The sequence below is a fragment of the Pyrus communis genome, chromosome 10 (genome assembly GCF_041283825.1).
Source record: "Pyrus communis isolate YQ-2024b chromosome 10, ASM4128382v1, whole genome shotgun sequence".
NCBI lineage: Eukaryota > Viridiplantae > Streptophyta > Magnoliopsida > Rosales > Rosaceae > Pyrus > Pyrus communis.
Genome location: NC_142574.1, coordinates 1,476,520 through 1,490,911, shown reverse-complemented (window position 1 = coordinate 1,490,911; position 14,392 = coordinate 1,476,520). Strand labels below are relative to the sequence as shown.

General features: G+C 41.2%; 1 protein-coding gene across 1 annotated transcript; it reads left to right on the top strand.

The window, feature by feature from the left end:
* Positions 1-6,206: 6,206 nt before the first annotated feature.
* Positions 6,207-7,481, top strand: LOC148693336 (uncharacterized). Its single transcript, XM_088677575.1, has one exon. The coding sequence runs from the start codon at positions 6,207-6,209 to the stop codon at positions 7,479-7,481; it is 1,275 nt and encodes a 424-aa protein (XP_088533701.1).
* Positions 7,482-14,392: the final 6,911 nt, after the last annotated feature.

Genomic DNA, 14,392 nt, shown 5'->3' with positions numbered 1-14,392 from the left:
TCTGTGACCCACCCTCCGTTTTTAGATGATAACTAACACTAGGGCGCATGGAAAGCCAAAATACAATCGTTTCTTTGGGCTCAAGCCAAAATACACCGCCATTGAGGAACACAGGAATGTGAACACTTATAAGCTTACCGAGTTTAGTCACAACTTTAAGAAATTGACGTTGCCAGAAGCAAATAAAAGCGAAAGTGTTGCTTTTAAGCCTATAAAAGCTCAAGGGGAAGTGAACAAAATGGTAAGTTTGATTCAAATTCTAGAAGTTTTTGCCCTTGTGAGTCTTTTAATGATACATCTTCTAAGTTTCGTGCAAATGGACGACAAAGTTCAAAGAATCAACCATGCTTTGAGTGTCAAGGACTTGGACACCAATCTTTCGAATGTGCCAATACATTAAGAAAGCAAAGAGGTGGAAAACAAAAGGCCATGGCAGCTACGTGGAGCGAAACCGAAAGTGACTCGTGCTCGGAGAATGAAGAGAAAGTGGTTGCTTTCATGGGAATAGTATGAACCAAAATATATAAACGAATATTTTTTTTGTTGTTGAAATCTTATGTATTTATTGACATATTTTTGTAATTTTTAGGCTGAGGAAGGGGAACAGACGCTAAAGTACCTCCAATTTGTTCAAGACTCTTAAAAGATGGATTTAACTTAAAGCATGTGCAAAGACAAACACAAACTTTTTTGTTTGTTTTAAAACAAAATTTGTTTGATAAATATAAAGATTCACAACCAAACAAAATTACTTAGAAACCTACCACCATATCTCCAATGGAGTCCTCGGATCCCTACCACCGTATGTATTCATGTATAAGAATGAAAGAGCTTCCACTCCCAAAAAAACTTAGAGCAAACTTTCTTTATTATTAAGAACACGAAAAATAAACCCACGTACAATCCCATTTTCAACCCAAACGTTAATGCCAGGTAAAATTGTAAAAAAGTGTTACTCTTTTATTTGTTTTTTTGTGTGTCCTTGTGTCCTTACTTGTAAGGAAATTTACTACAAGTTTTCTTTATTAGTTAAAGTGTTGGTCTTTCTATTCATATTATATATATTCTTCTTCGGTTTGAAGAAATTATTCATCGAAATAATAAGTCACCATTGATATCGACACATTTGAGATCGCCAAATGTTCGGGAGTTCCTCTATTCAATTTTTTGTATAAACATATATTCCAAGACCTAAACTAGAATAGAAAAAAAAATATTTACGGGTTTATTTTTTAAGAGATCTCAAGTTTAAATTCTACGTATGAATTACCTAATGAAAAATTACTTCATGAATATGAAATTTAGCCAAACAAACCAAAAAAAAGCCCAATACGTAACGATTACTAAGTCCAGCAAAACAATCTGAACAAAATATGGTCATTGGATTTAAGCCCAAGTTTGACTTCCACCTATCATCTTCCCAACCAAGTCTGAATCTAAACTATTTATTAACAAAATTCTTTTTGTCAATCAAAAGATAATAAAAATACAATCATTTTTGTATCATAAAATAAAATTATGAACAATAATGTAATTTCACACAAACTAAATTTTACTTTTTTCATACCTCACTCACATATTATCATAGCATCTCTAATTTCCAAAAATAAAAAAAATAAAAAAAACTCACATTCTCTCTCATATTTCTCTCCAACTTCTCTATTTTCTATAATTTTTTTTTCTTTTTAAATTTTTTGTATTTTCACACACATATGTGTATGCTTGCAACCTTAACCTCTTCACCCTCTTCAATTTAACCGTTAAATTATGACATTAAATTGTTTTCAAATATTCCAACAAAGAAACCATCCAAAATTCCAGATTGTTGACGTCATTAAAGATGAACAAACTTGTTCAAATCATTCATATTAATCATCGCTCACTCATTGACACCATCAGTCACTTGCACCGCATGTAAACTCATTAGATTTAATGTATGTTGAAGAAAGAAATCAATGTAATTTCTATATTTTGTCTAAGTTAAAAGGTAGAAGATGAATTATTCACAAAGAAAACTTATCCCTCCTGATCTTCCATTTTTGTAGGATTGGAAGAGATAAGTTTACTTGCCGATCAATCCACCTTCTTTCCCCAGCTTGGACAAACAAAATTTGGAAGTTGGACTTACATTTCTTTATTTAATAGACATTGAATCTAGTGAGTTATCCAATTCAAACGAATTAGTAAATTATCTAATCAAGTCTAATCATTGGGGAAACATGATGTTCAATGCAAGAATTACATTACGTGCGAGGAATTCAAGGATGAGCAAGAGCTTGAAAAGGGGACAGCTATAGCTCCAGAGCTTTCAAGTGCAATCGAACAATCAAGGTTTTTCATCATTGTTCTCACCTAACTATATATGCTTCCTGGTGCTTGGATTACTTACCAAGATTTTTCGATGCACGGAAGCCAAAGGTACAATTATTTAGAACTGTCCAAGTGCTTCATAAATTATGCTAGAGGCCTTCCGTTAGCTCTTCAAATTTGGGGACATTCTTTGTGTAGGAGAGACTGCATCATAGAATTTTTATCCAAGTGAGATAGAGATAGAGATAGAGATGGATTCTCTTGAATATTTCAGTCTATCTGGCTGCTCAAAAGTGAATAAAATACTTCAGAATTCTCTGGACAAATTAAAAAGTTGTCAACTCTTTTTCTATGTTGGACTTGAAGAGAGTTGAGGTTTCACCATAAAATTAATTGGCAATATGGGGAATATGCCAATCTCTTATAAGCCCATGCAAGGTCCCTCCTTCCATCAATGTGGGAATCACCTCCTCCCATCAATGTGGGAGTCATTTTCAACAGCCACAGCCAGAGTCTTTCTCAACAGCCACAGCCAACGTGGAACAACCTACTTTGATACTACAAAGAAAGTTGAGGCTCCACCATAAAACCAACTGGTAATATAGGGAGTAGTCCAACCTCTTATAAGCTCATGCAAGGTCCCTCCTCCCATCAATGTAGGACTCATTCTCAACAGGACTGCTATGGAGAAAATACCTTCGTCAATTGAACGTCTGATGGTTGGCCTTGTTATACTTAATACATGCTGCAAATACAATGCGGTTCAATAGGAACATAAATGTTCAAACTTGCAGCCTCATATATGCTTGAAGCAGCGTTGCTGACAAGTAGAAAGCCGGTGTTCCAAATGTTAAATCTGGTATTTATAGCCCACTTGCATCTCGGACTGTACACTCATTTCAAGCTCAACCGTCTTCTTCATTCCATGACCATTTTTTCACGTCCCACACAGCATTGAATTGCAGCAAAAGAATAAAACCGGTCAATGGGTGGTGAAACTAACCTAGCTAGTACATAAGCTTCATTCCAAAAGGCAGCAAGCTGTACTGCAGAAAAGCGAGGTAGACAGAGAGTAAAGAAATACCACAAGGCATAGATGCACCAACAATCACAGCAGGACTCAACGTTAGCTTATAGGTTTACTTGACAGAATTTAGTTCTTCAGACTCCTCTAAGCTACTGATTATGTGTACTTAGGGTGGATTGACGAAAACCGTCACCAGATATGAAGCAATAATCGGATTAACGTACAAGAAAGTTATCGGGTTTCATATTTAAAAACGTCATGCAATGAATATAAAGAAACAACATGAAAATCAAAGAGGTTTATGATCATATGGAATTTCAAAGAGGGGGAAGAAATTCTAAACTGCGGAGTCAGTTTTGAAGAAACCAACTAGAGTACAAGAAGCCAAAGAAGTGATGAACAAAACAACTATGAACAGAAAATACAGACTGGCAGCCCTCTAGAATCGCTCGAAAAGCACTTTTGGAATAACAATCACATCCCGTCACATCCACTAACCACGAGCTAGAGCGAGGGAAGAGAATGACTGAAAACGAACCCAAATTGTGTATGTCAATAGTGTCGAGTTTAGCACAGGGCTGATGTTTTTCTATTTGGCACTGTGTGTTTGAATTCATACTAGAACGGCCAATTCCTCATAGGATATACTAATGTTATTATTACTTTAGTCTAAAGAAAGGTTTTTTTTTTCAATCCCCACAAAAAAAATGCTACACGACTGTGAAGCAAGCTTTTTTCTCTCCGCGGTGTGAGAGTGCTTGCTCCCTTGTGAGATCCGCCGTCGTGCGTGGGTTTACAGGTTTGTCTTGTTTGTGGATCTGCGTTTTATTGGTTCTGCTCTGGTACTCCTATTTATGATGGCTGCTGGTTACCGTGAGTAGGGAGAGTTGTTGGGTTGTGAGGGCAGAGTTAGGGCAACGGTAAGGGGGAGGGCTTTGTCAAATCAGGGTGTGCTTCGGTTGAGGGTCGTTGGGGTGGTTGTGTTGAACTGGTGGGGGATGCTAATTTCGCCCAATTTAGGTTCGTGTGGGTAGGGTTAGGGTGAAGGGTCGGTTTGGGGGTTTAGGGTTAGGGTCGATTTGGGGGTTTCTCATAACTGACAGTTTCTTTTCGAGGGTTGTGGGGGTTGGTTAGATGCCGGTAGGGGGCATTAATTTCATAATTTCATTTAGTTAGTCTAGGGGGTGGGGCAAGTTGAGTCTGGAAGGAGTGTCTGGTGGGTGGGAAGTAATGGGGAAACTGCCAAGGGGCCGAGTAGCTCTTAAATGTGATATTGACTGGCTCCACGCAGTTGTGCAGCTAGGTGGCCTTTCCCAACAAGTCTGGCGTACCAGAGATCTGTATGGGCGACTATTAACATTTATGAGGATTTTATTGATGAGTTGTTTACTCGGCCGAGCTGACATAAGGGTTCAGAAGGCAAACCGAGTGGAATATTTGTGCTATCTGAGGAAGTGTGCAGAAACTAAAGGGTACTCTGCGATTCAGACGGGGCGAGTTCGAAAGCTGGTTTCAAACCGAATGGCGAATAGGGGGGGTGGAGGAACTAGTAGTTCAACTGAATCAGACGTTGGAGTTATCGTCTATGAAGCAGGGAATAAAATTGGTAGGGAAAGTTCTCACGCAGAAACCAGTGAATAAATGGGGAGTCAGGAATATTCTTAGAGTAGCGTGGCAAGAATTGGGTGAGGTTGAAATAAAATGGGTAAGGGAGAATATCTTTGTCATATCGGTCAGAGATGAAAATGTAGCTACCAAAATCCTTGAGCATGTACCATGGGCAGTGATGAAAAAGGTGTTCTCTGTAGTGAAATGGCCGCCGGAGCTCGCTCTAGAGGAACTGGAACTGGATCCCGTTCCATTTTGGGTTCAAATCAGGGGAATTCCATTGGGCTTAGCTTCTGTAGATAACATCAACCGATTAACCAAAGAGGCTGGAAGATTTTTAGCCATGGAGGATCCCGGCCTTGCTCGAGGATTCCTGCGGGTTCGAATCCTAGTGGACACGGAGAAGCCGTTATTCAAGGGATGTTGGATTCGGAGGGATACTAACAGGGATACCTGGGTGGAATTTCGGTATGAACGGCTCCAGGATTTCTGCTACCGGTGTGGACGGATAGGGCATATCAACACTGAGTGCACTGTTGAAGTGACTGGAGAAGAGGCAGTGGCGTATGGAGAGTGGTTAAAGGCGCATCCGGTCAGGGATGTGGTTGCAGCTCCGAGAGTGGAATACGTAGGAAGGGGAGAACGCCGGCAGGCAGGCAGGTGCGTAGACCGGGCAATGCGGTTATTAAGAATCAAGACAGATTACGGAATCCGGTTGTGCAGGGACAGGACCCTACACAAATAGTCAAGTCGGGGGGGGGACATCAACGGTTCAGAGCACAGGTCCAAAAAAGTGGCGGAGAAGGAAGCGGGTGGAGGGTGAGGACTCGTCGTCCAGTTCTAGTTTGGAACGCATACAACCAAGGGGGGAAGGACAATCGGGAAATAATCAGGAGGTCAATGAAGTGTTGTCGGCCTAGGGTGGAGACCCAATGTGGGGGATCAAAAAGGGTGTGGAATCGCAGGAGCTATTATTAACTCCAGTCTCACAGAAGAAACCCAGAGGCCCGGATATAGAGGAGAAATGCCAAGGCAGGGTGGATGAACCATGGAGGAGCATAAACTCAAAGGAAGGGAGTCTAATGGTGGAATGTGCGGAAAGTACTGCGGGTGCAAATAAGGAGGTAATAAATGAGCATCAGGAGAGAAAGGAGTTATCGGATGGGGGGTCGGATACTGTCAGTGGGGGGAGGGTGGCAAGGAAGGCGGGCATGACGGCTCGGGGCGGTGGCGGCTGGCCTTCAACAGCCGCAGGCCAGCCATGAGTTATATCTTCTGGAACTGTCGTGGGCTAGGGTCGGACACAACAGTCAGGGCTCTTCATGGGCTAATTCGTAACAGGAGACCCTCTATGATTTTTTTATCTGAGACTAAGATGAAAGATCATAGAATTCGTGGGGTGAGGAGGCGCTTAGGATACTCAAATGGTTTTGATGTTTCGCCAAATGGAAGATCTGGAGGTCTGAGTTTGTGGTGGGAGGACAACCTGGAGGTTCAGATTATATATTCGTCGAAGCATATTATTGATGCTGTTATGAAAGGTGACGGGCAAACCCATTGGTGTCGGATTACGGGGGTGTACGGAACCCCGTACAGAAATGAGAAATCAGTGTTCTGGAATTGGATGGATAATCACTTTACCCCCACGGATATTCCGTGGATTTGTGGTGGGGATTTTAATGAATATATTTGGGACCATGAGAAGTCTGGAGGTGTTGAGGTGTTGTATAACAGGCCAAGGTTCCTAGAAGAATTCATGTCTTCATCTCAGTTGCTGGATTTGGGCTTTCATGGGTCGGCCTTTACTTGGAGAGGGTTGAGAAGAGGGGATTGGGTGGAGGAGCGCTTAGACCGGGTCATTGCGAACGAGCGGTGGCAGGAATGCTGGCCGAATTCTCATGTTGTGCATGGAATGGTCTTAGCCTCGGATCATTGCCCAATTGTTCTGAACTCGAGTTTTGAGGGGCCAAAAGGGAGGAAATTGTTCAGGTTTAAGGCTTACTGGGCGGCGGAGGAGGAGTGTAAGGATCTGGTGAAAAGGTGTTGGGAAGGTCGGCAACATGGTTGTCCTGTGATTAGATGGGTGAGAAAAATTAAAGAATGCCGTTCTTGTCTGACCAGGTGGAACCATTCGAAGTTCAAGGGGCGGAGCTACAAAATCCAGGAGCTTCTATCCCAGTTAGATACACTTCAGCGTGATTGGGGTCCGAATTATGCCGAGATAAGGGAGAAGTCTCGGCTGGTGGATGAGCTAAGGCTTCAAGAGGAGAGTTACTGGTGCCAGCGGTCAAGAGTTAAATGGTTGAGGGAGGGGGATGCCAATACTAAGTTCTTTCACTCTTCCACCCTTCAGAGGCATCGGAGAAATAAGGTTGTGAAGCTAAGGAATGAGAATGGAAGCTGGGTAGATCGCCCGTCTCAAGTCCGCCAATTGGTGGAAAATCACTTTACCTCTGTTTTTTGCTCGGCCGGGGAGCGGGATTGGGGAGCTATGTTGGACTGTTTGACTCCCTCGGTCTCTAGCGAGATGAATTAAGGAGGCTGCTATGCAAATGAGCGTTTTAAAGGCTCCAGGCCCTGATGGTTTCCAGGGGATTTTCTATCAAACGTACTGGGAGACTGTGAGGGAGGACATTTTTGCTCTGGTCAGGGACTTGCTTCAGGAGTCAGCGAGCACGGGGCATTTAAATCTGACCCATATTGTGTTGATTCCCAAAGTGCCAAATCCGGAATATGTATCGCAATTTAGGCCTATCAGTTTGTGCAACTATTCGTACAAAATCTTCTCTAAGATTCTCGCCAACCGGTTGAAGGTCTTACTACCAACAATTATTTCTCCGTCCCAGAATGCTTTTGTGGCGGGCAGACAAATTCAGGACAGCATTGGTATCGCCCATGAGATGTTTCATTTTCTGAAGGGGAGGAAAGCTAGGAACAAGTTTGAGATGGGTATTAAGCTGGATATGCAGAAGGCTTATGACCGGGTGGAATGGGATTTTTTGGATGCAGTTATGGAAAAAATGGGATTCTGCGGTAGGTGGAGATCGATTATTAGTGGATGTTTATCATCGGTACAATTTGCGGTTCTCCTAAATGGGCAGGCTGGGGCGTCCTTTGCGCCCTCACGGGGAATCCGCCAGGGGGATCCTCTGTCGCCCTACTTATTTATTCTTGTGGGGGAGGTTTTGTCCAAAATGATTCAAGGTGCGGTTGATCAGGGTCGGTTGGAGGGTATCAAGATGGGCGGCTCGGGTCCTGTAATATCTCACCTTTTCTTTGCTGATGATACTCTCTTGTTTCTGCGTGCTGATCAGAAAAACTGCCGGAATCTGAGACATTTGATAGATAGTTTCTGTGTAGCTTCTGGGCAGAAGGTTAATTTAATGAAGTCTAGTGTTTTCTTTGGGGTTAATGTGCCGAAGGGGGTCGCTGATCAGATGGGGAGGTCTCTTGGCATGGGTGTGGTAAACAACCCGGGGACCTATTTGGGGGTTCCTGCTATTTGGGGTCGATCAAAGCAGCGTGGCCTTGCTTATGTGAAGGGAAGAATTATGGCAAAGTTACAAGGGTGGAAACAAAGCTCGCTATCCCGTGCCGGTAAAGAGGTTTTAATAAAGGCTGTAATCCAAGCTATTCCGGCGTATCCTATGAGTATCTTCAAATTCCCCAAAGTTGTTTGTAATGAATTGGATGCGTTGGTGGCTGGGTTTTGGTGGGGATGTAAGGAGGGAGCCCATAAGATTCATTGGTTTTCAAAGGAGGTTCTGGGTATTCCTAAAGAGTTGGGTGGTTTAGGATTCAGAAACTTTCAGGAATTTAATGATGCTTTGCTTGCTAAGCAGTGCTGGAGATTAATTACTGAACCTGAATCGTTATGGGCTCAGGTTATCAAGGCTCGGTATTTTCCTCATTGCTCGATATGGGACGCGAAGAAGGGGGGTCGGGCGTCTTGGGTGTGGAGTAGCCTTCTTTGTGGTAGGGACTTGATCAGGGAGGGTTCTCATTGGCAGATTATGGGGGGTCAGGAGGTTCGGGTGTGGCAAGACAGATGGCAGCTATCTTTGCCCCTTTGACATCCGGAACCGATTGGTCCGGTTGCGGTTACTCCTGGCTTACGTGTTAGTGCTCTTATTTGTCCGGAGTCGGGGCGGTGGAACCTTGATTTTTTGCAGCCTATCATTTCGGGGGAGGATATGCAGGCTATTGAGGAGACGCCACTGGGGGATTTAAGTCGTAAAGATCGGCTTGTCTGGGAGTTTAATAAGAACGGGTGTTACTCGGTCAAGTCGGGGTATAAATGGCTGCAAGATAGATCGCTTGGGTTAAGAGATACTCGTCGGCCTGCTGTTCGCGGGGTCCCCAGGAATCTTTGGAAAGGTATTTGGAAGTTGGAGGTGCCTCCCAAGTTGAGGCATTTTTTGTGGCTTACTGTGCATGGTTGTCTTCCTACTCGGGATGCCCTCTTCCGCCGGAGAGCCTCGCAGACCTCCAGCTGTCCTATTTGTTGCTGCCGCGACGAGACCACGGAGCATTTATTCCTTTCTTGTTCTTGGGTGGAACCCATTTGGTTTGGAGGGGCGTTGGGATATAAAGTGGATCGGCTTTCTCTCCCAGATTGGGTGGACTGGATTCAAGCTGTCTTCTCTCTGAACATGTGCACAACGGGTGATACGATTTGGAGGCGATCTTATATTATGTTTACGTGTTGGTGCATTTGGAAGGCCCGATGTGATTTTGTATTCAATGGGGTGCCCTTAAGTCCTCCAAAAGTGTTGGCTGCAATCTCTATGGCGGTGAGTTCTTTCTTTGGTGCAAAGGCAGCAGTTGGGTGTAGAAATGTGGGCGTTGGGAGGAAGGACAATCTGGCTGCGCAGTGGTGTGCTCCGGTCAATCCTTTTGTGAAGATCAACGTGGATGCTAGCTGGTCCAAGGACTCAAGATCAGGTTTTGTTGGAGTGATTGCGCGGGGACAGGACAGAAGAATGGTGGCTGCCGCGAGGTACGCTATCAGGGCTCATTCGGCGGCTGCTGCGGAGGCCATCGCGCTGATGCATGGATGCCAGTTAGGTGCGACTTTAGGAATCAGGTATGTCATATTGGAATCTGACTCGCTGGAGGCTATAAATTGTCTCTCTAGTTCTCTGTCTGTGGGTAGTTGGGAAGCCTTTCCTGTGCTGGCTCGAGTTGAGCAGTTAGGGAGGGCTTTTCTTGACTGCCGATGGTCATGGGTGCCTAGATTAGCTAATGGTGTGGCGCATGAGTTAGCGTCGGTTAATTTTCCGGAGATGTGTGATGTTGTTTGGGTCGAAAGGCCTCCATCTTCGTTGGTCTTTGTTTTGAACAATGATGGGCTACCATGTCCTCACTAATTTGGGTGTGGGGATGAAGGGGATGACGCCTCTGCTCGGTGGGGGGTCTTTGTGGTATCTCCTTTATCTCTGCTAGGTATTGTACTGCTACTTGCCTCTTGTAGGCTTCTATAATATCGGTCGTTGTGTTTCAAAAAAAAAAAAAAAAAAAAAAAGAAAGGTTTTCAATTCCACTGTTCAAATGAACAGTGTTTTTGCACTGGATTTCATTCTATTTACAGATCTGCCACTAAAATGTTTGTTGACCAAACTGGCCACAATTTTGTTCAGGAGGGTTTGGGACTCAAGATGGGCAAAATACCCATAGGTTTGGGTAACCGCGGTTACCCGCCCATTTAAAGTTCACGGTTACGGTTATGGGTAACCTTTTAGACAAACAAACGGTTGTGGGTATAACAGTTTAACTGTGAAATTTAAATTAGCGGTTATAGGTATTACTCGCGGTTATAATGGGTATTCATCGGTTATAGGTATTATCCGCGGTTATAACGGGTATTTATTTACCCATTTAATTTAATATATGTAAAATTTTCAATCTCTCCGCCAAACTTAAGAGGGTGTATTCAATTGAGAATTTGAAAAACTTTAATGGATTTATAAATCCATGGATTTTTATGGAGTTTAATTGATTTGTAGAGATTCCATATAAAATTTTGATTCAATGCCCTTGAAATCTCATGGGGAGAGGTGAGATTTGTGGATGCTTAAAATATACTACGAAATCTCTCCAATTCCCTCTAATTTCTCAACTTTCTCAAATACTTTAAAATCAAATTCTAACTGAATACACCTGGAATGTTATAAACTTCTTTAAAATCCTAATTGAATACACCCGGATTTCTAAGGATTTTAATAAACTATCTTAAAATTCTAATTGAATACACTTACAATTTCAGAGAATCACTTAAAATCCTGATTGAATACCTCTAAATTCATTAAAAGAATTAAAATCCCTCAAAATTCCATTGAATACAACCCCCTTAGAGTCTCAAATGCCCCGTACCCGCTCATCTCTCCCTCCATTTAATTTAATAAACGATGAATACTTTTGCATGAACACTCATGCAATTCAATATTTTTAAATTACAGAATAAAGTTTGACCGATAACAAAATCACAGCAAGAAGATTATGTACCCATGACGTGACCATATTGTGCAAGCAGATCCCATTTTGATATCACTATACATATTTCCCATGCAGTTGCTCCATAAAAGTCACGTAAATTAAGGGACACTTACACCTAAGCACAAAGCCACATAGTTAATTAACCTCTTCTAAAAGCATTAGTGTTCGAAAGTATTTAGTTTCGGAATATTTTGGAGTTTTGAATCATCTAGTATTTGAGATAATGACTACTTTTTGTTTTTAGAAACTTTATTTTGTAATCATATGGATTATAATTAAAGACTTGCTTGGATGTAGTAGAAAAATATCGTTCGTAAACTATTATTTCAATTATTAGAATTGTATAATTAAAATAAGGAAATCCATGCTATAATGTACTTATAATGGTGTTTTATTGTTAGAAAATGAAAATTATGACAAATTGTTCTTTTGTAATTTTCAAGCTGTTAAAAAAAAAAAACACATAGACAGGTGAAAAAATGGATAAATGGGTAAATAAAGGATAAACGGGTTCAAAAACGGATAAACGGGTAAATGATTATGGTTAAATGGGTAAATGGTTATGGTTAAATGAGTACACAGTTATGGGTATGGTTAACCGTTCATAAACGGTTATGGGTATGGGTATAACCGTTTATACAATTACCCACGGGTAAACGATTATGCGCGTATAAACATAAACGGTTATGAATAAATAACCGCGGCTACCCCAGCCATAACCATTGCCTATCCGTATTTGGGACGGATTGGGAATCGGGTTAGACGCGTTCTCTTTTCACCTCTCTTTATCTTTTCTCTCCTACGCATGCGCTCTCCTGTCGTCTCTTATCCCTCCTCTCTCTCTCCTTCTCTACTGGAAAACCCACAATCTTTCATCTTCCTCTGCTCCTCCTTTCTCTCCGCTCCCCGTATCTCTCGATGTGAAGCCCATAAACCAAGTAGTGACGGTTGAAAGCCTCAAACATGCCGGGTGCGAAATGGTGGTACAGTGACGGTCAACAACCTCCTCCGTTGTCGATGAATTTGGCCCTCAAAAAGCGTCTTACGGTATGTTGAATTTCTCTAATTTCCCTTTATTCGAGTTTCCTCTATCCTTTTTGCGTTTGATTGGGAGTTTATAAATTAGGGTTCTTGGGATGTGAGAATCGATCTTCCTAACGCTGGCGGCGACGGCCTTGACTGTATCCTTGTGCAACTTTCTCGACCTTAGAGTACCTCATCTCTGTGTCCAATAAGGTCTTACTGGTGAAGTAGACCGGCTTCGGAAACAACATCCGCAAAATTCTGCAGAAGAAGGGCACCGTCATTCTTCCTCCTCTCTCTTTCAAGCTTTCAAGCTCAAGGTAGGTACTTCATGAGCAACGGTTATGGCGAACGGGTAACCACAGTTATTTACCCATAACAGTTTATGTTCATACCCGCATAACCGTTTACCCGTTGAGTAATTGCAAAAACGGTTATACCCATAACGGTTATACCATAACGGTTATCTATACTCATAACCGTGTACCCATTTAACCATAACCATTTAGCAATTTAACCATAACCATGTACCCGTTTACTCGTTTTTGAACCCGTTTATCATTTTTTTACCCATTTACTCCTTTTTTTTTTAATCACACATGTGTTTTTTTAACAACTTGAAAATTACAAAAAAAAAATTTTCAAAACTAAACATTTTCTAACACATTCAATGGAAAACTATCATCGACTCGTTATAACCACGGATAATACCTATATAACCGTATAACCTAACCGTAAATGTATTGATGTATTAAAAACCATATAAAAAAAAACTCACCGACTGAATTAAAAGCCCAACTAACAGTAAATATTTTTTTCCAAATTTATCCCTGACATAACCTAACCATGCCCAAGCCCGTCCACTGTCTTTGCCTTTTTCTGTCGCATATGGGGCTTTTGGTGTTGCCTCATTTTCCACACCCACCACTGTCAGTTAGTTTTTTTATTTTTTATTTTTGTTGTTTTGTCTATGTGTGTCTGTGTCTGTTTTCAAAGTTGCTGAGTAATTGTAGGTTCTGTCAGGGGTAAATTTGAAAAAAAAAATTTACGATAGCAAGTCCTTTTTTTTTTTTTAATTTCGAACACTTGCAATAATAATTTTTTTTTTTTTTTTTTACATATATTAAGTTAAATGGTTAAATGGATACTCGTATAACCGTAAGTAATATCCATAACCGATGAATACCCGTTATAACCATAGATAATATCCATAGCCGTCCATTTAAATTTCACGGATAAACGGTTATATCCATAACCGTTTATTTGTCTAAACGGTTACCCATAACCATAATCGTGAATTTTAAATGGACGGATAACCGTAATTACCCAAATTCATAGTTATTTTGCCCATCCCCAGTACTTCCTCATTTTTTTTGTTTGCCCATTTTGTCCATTTTGATTTTGTGATTGCGTTCGAATGGGGTTGAGTTGATGGTCTCAAATGACTCCTCATCATCTTAGGCATCTTCTAGAACTATTGCATGTGAAAATCTGCTTCAGATGGAGTTCTCGTTTAAATTGGGTTTTATTAAGTTTTTCATGTTTTTGTAGAATTCTTCGTTTCAATAATTTTCTTTTGCTGTGATTCCATTTTAACTGAATCATCATTTAATTTATGAGATTTTTAATGTAATTTTATATGAATTTTAGTAATTTTTCTGAGTTTTGTATAAATCGTCGATTAATTTCTGGGTGGTTATTAATTTTATGTTTTTTATTGAATTTGTTTTCAGAAAACTACAAGTAAAACATCTTTAATTAGTCGTCAGTTTTCATGTTTTGAACATCGTTTATGCAAGCTATTATATCTCAATGTTCGAATTTTTTAACTTTGTCTTTATTTTGTAGGGATTTCTGTATAGAGAAGAGAATTGTTTTGTTTACGTCTCACTAAAACTGGCAAGTAATAGAGAGCAGTCATACTCTCAT

Bases quoted from the DNA above. Each gene is read 5' to 3' on its own strand.
- LOC148693336 (XM_088677575.1), top strand. From the start codon at position 6,207: ATGAGTTATATCTTCTGGAACTGTCGTGGGCTAGGGTCGGACACAACA.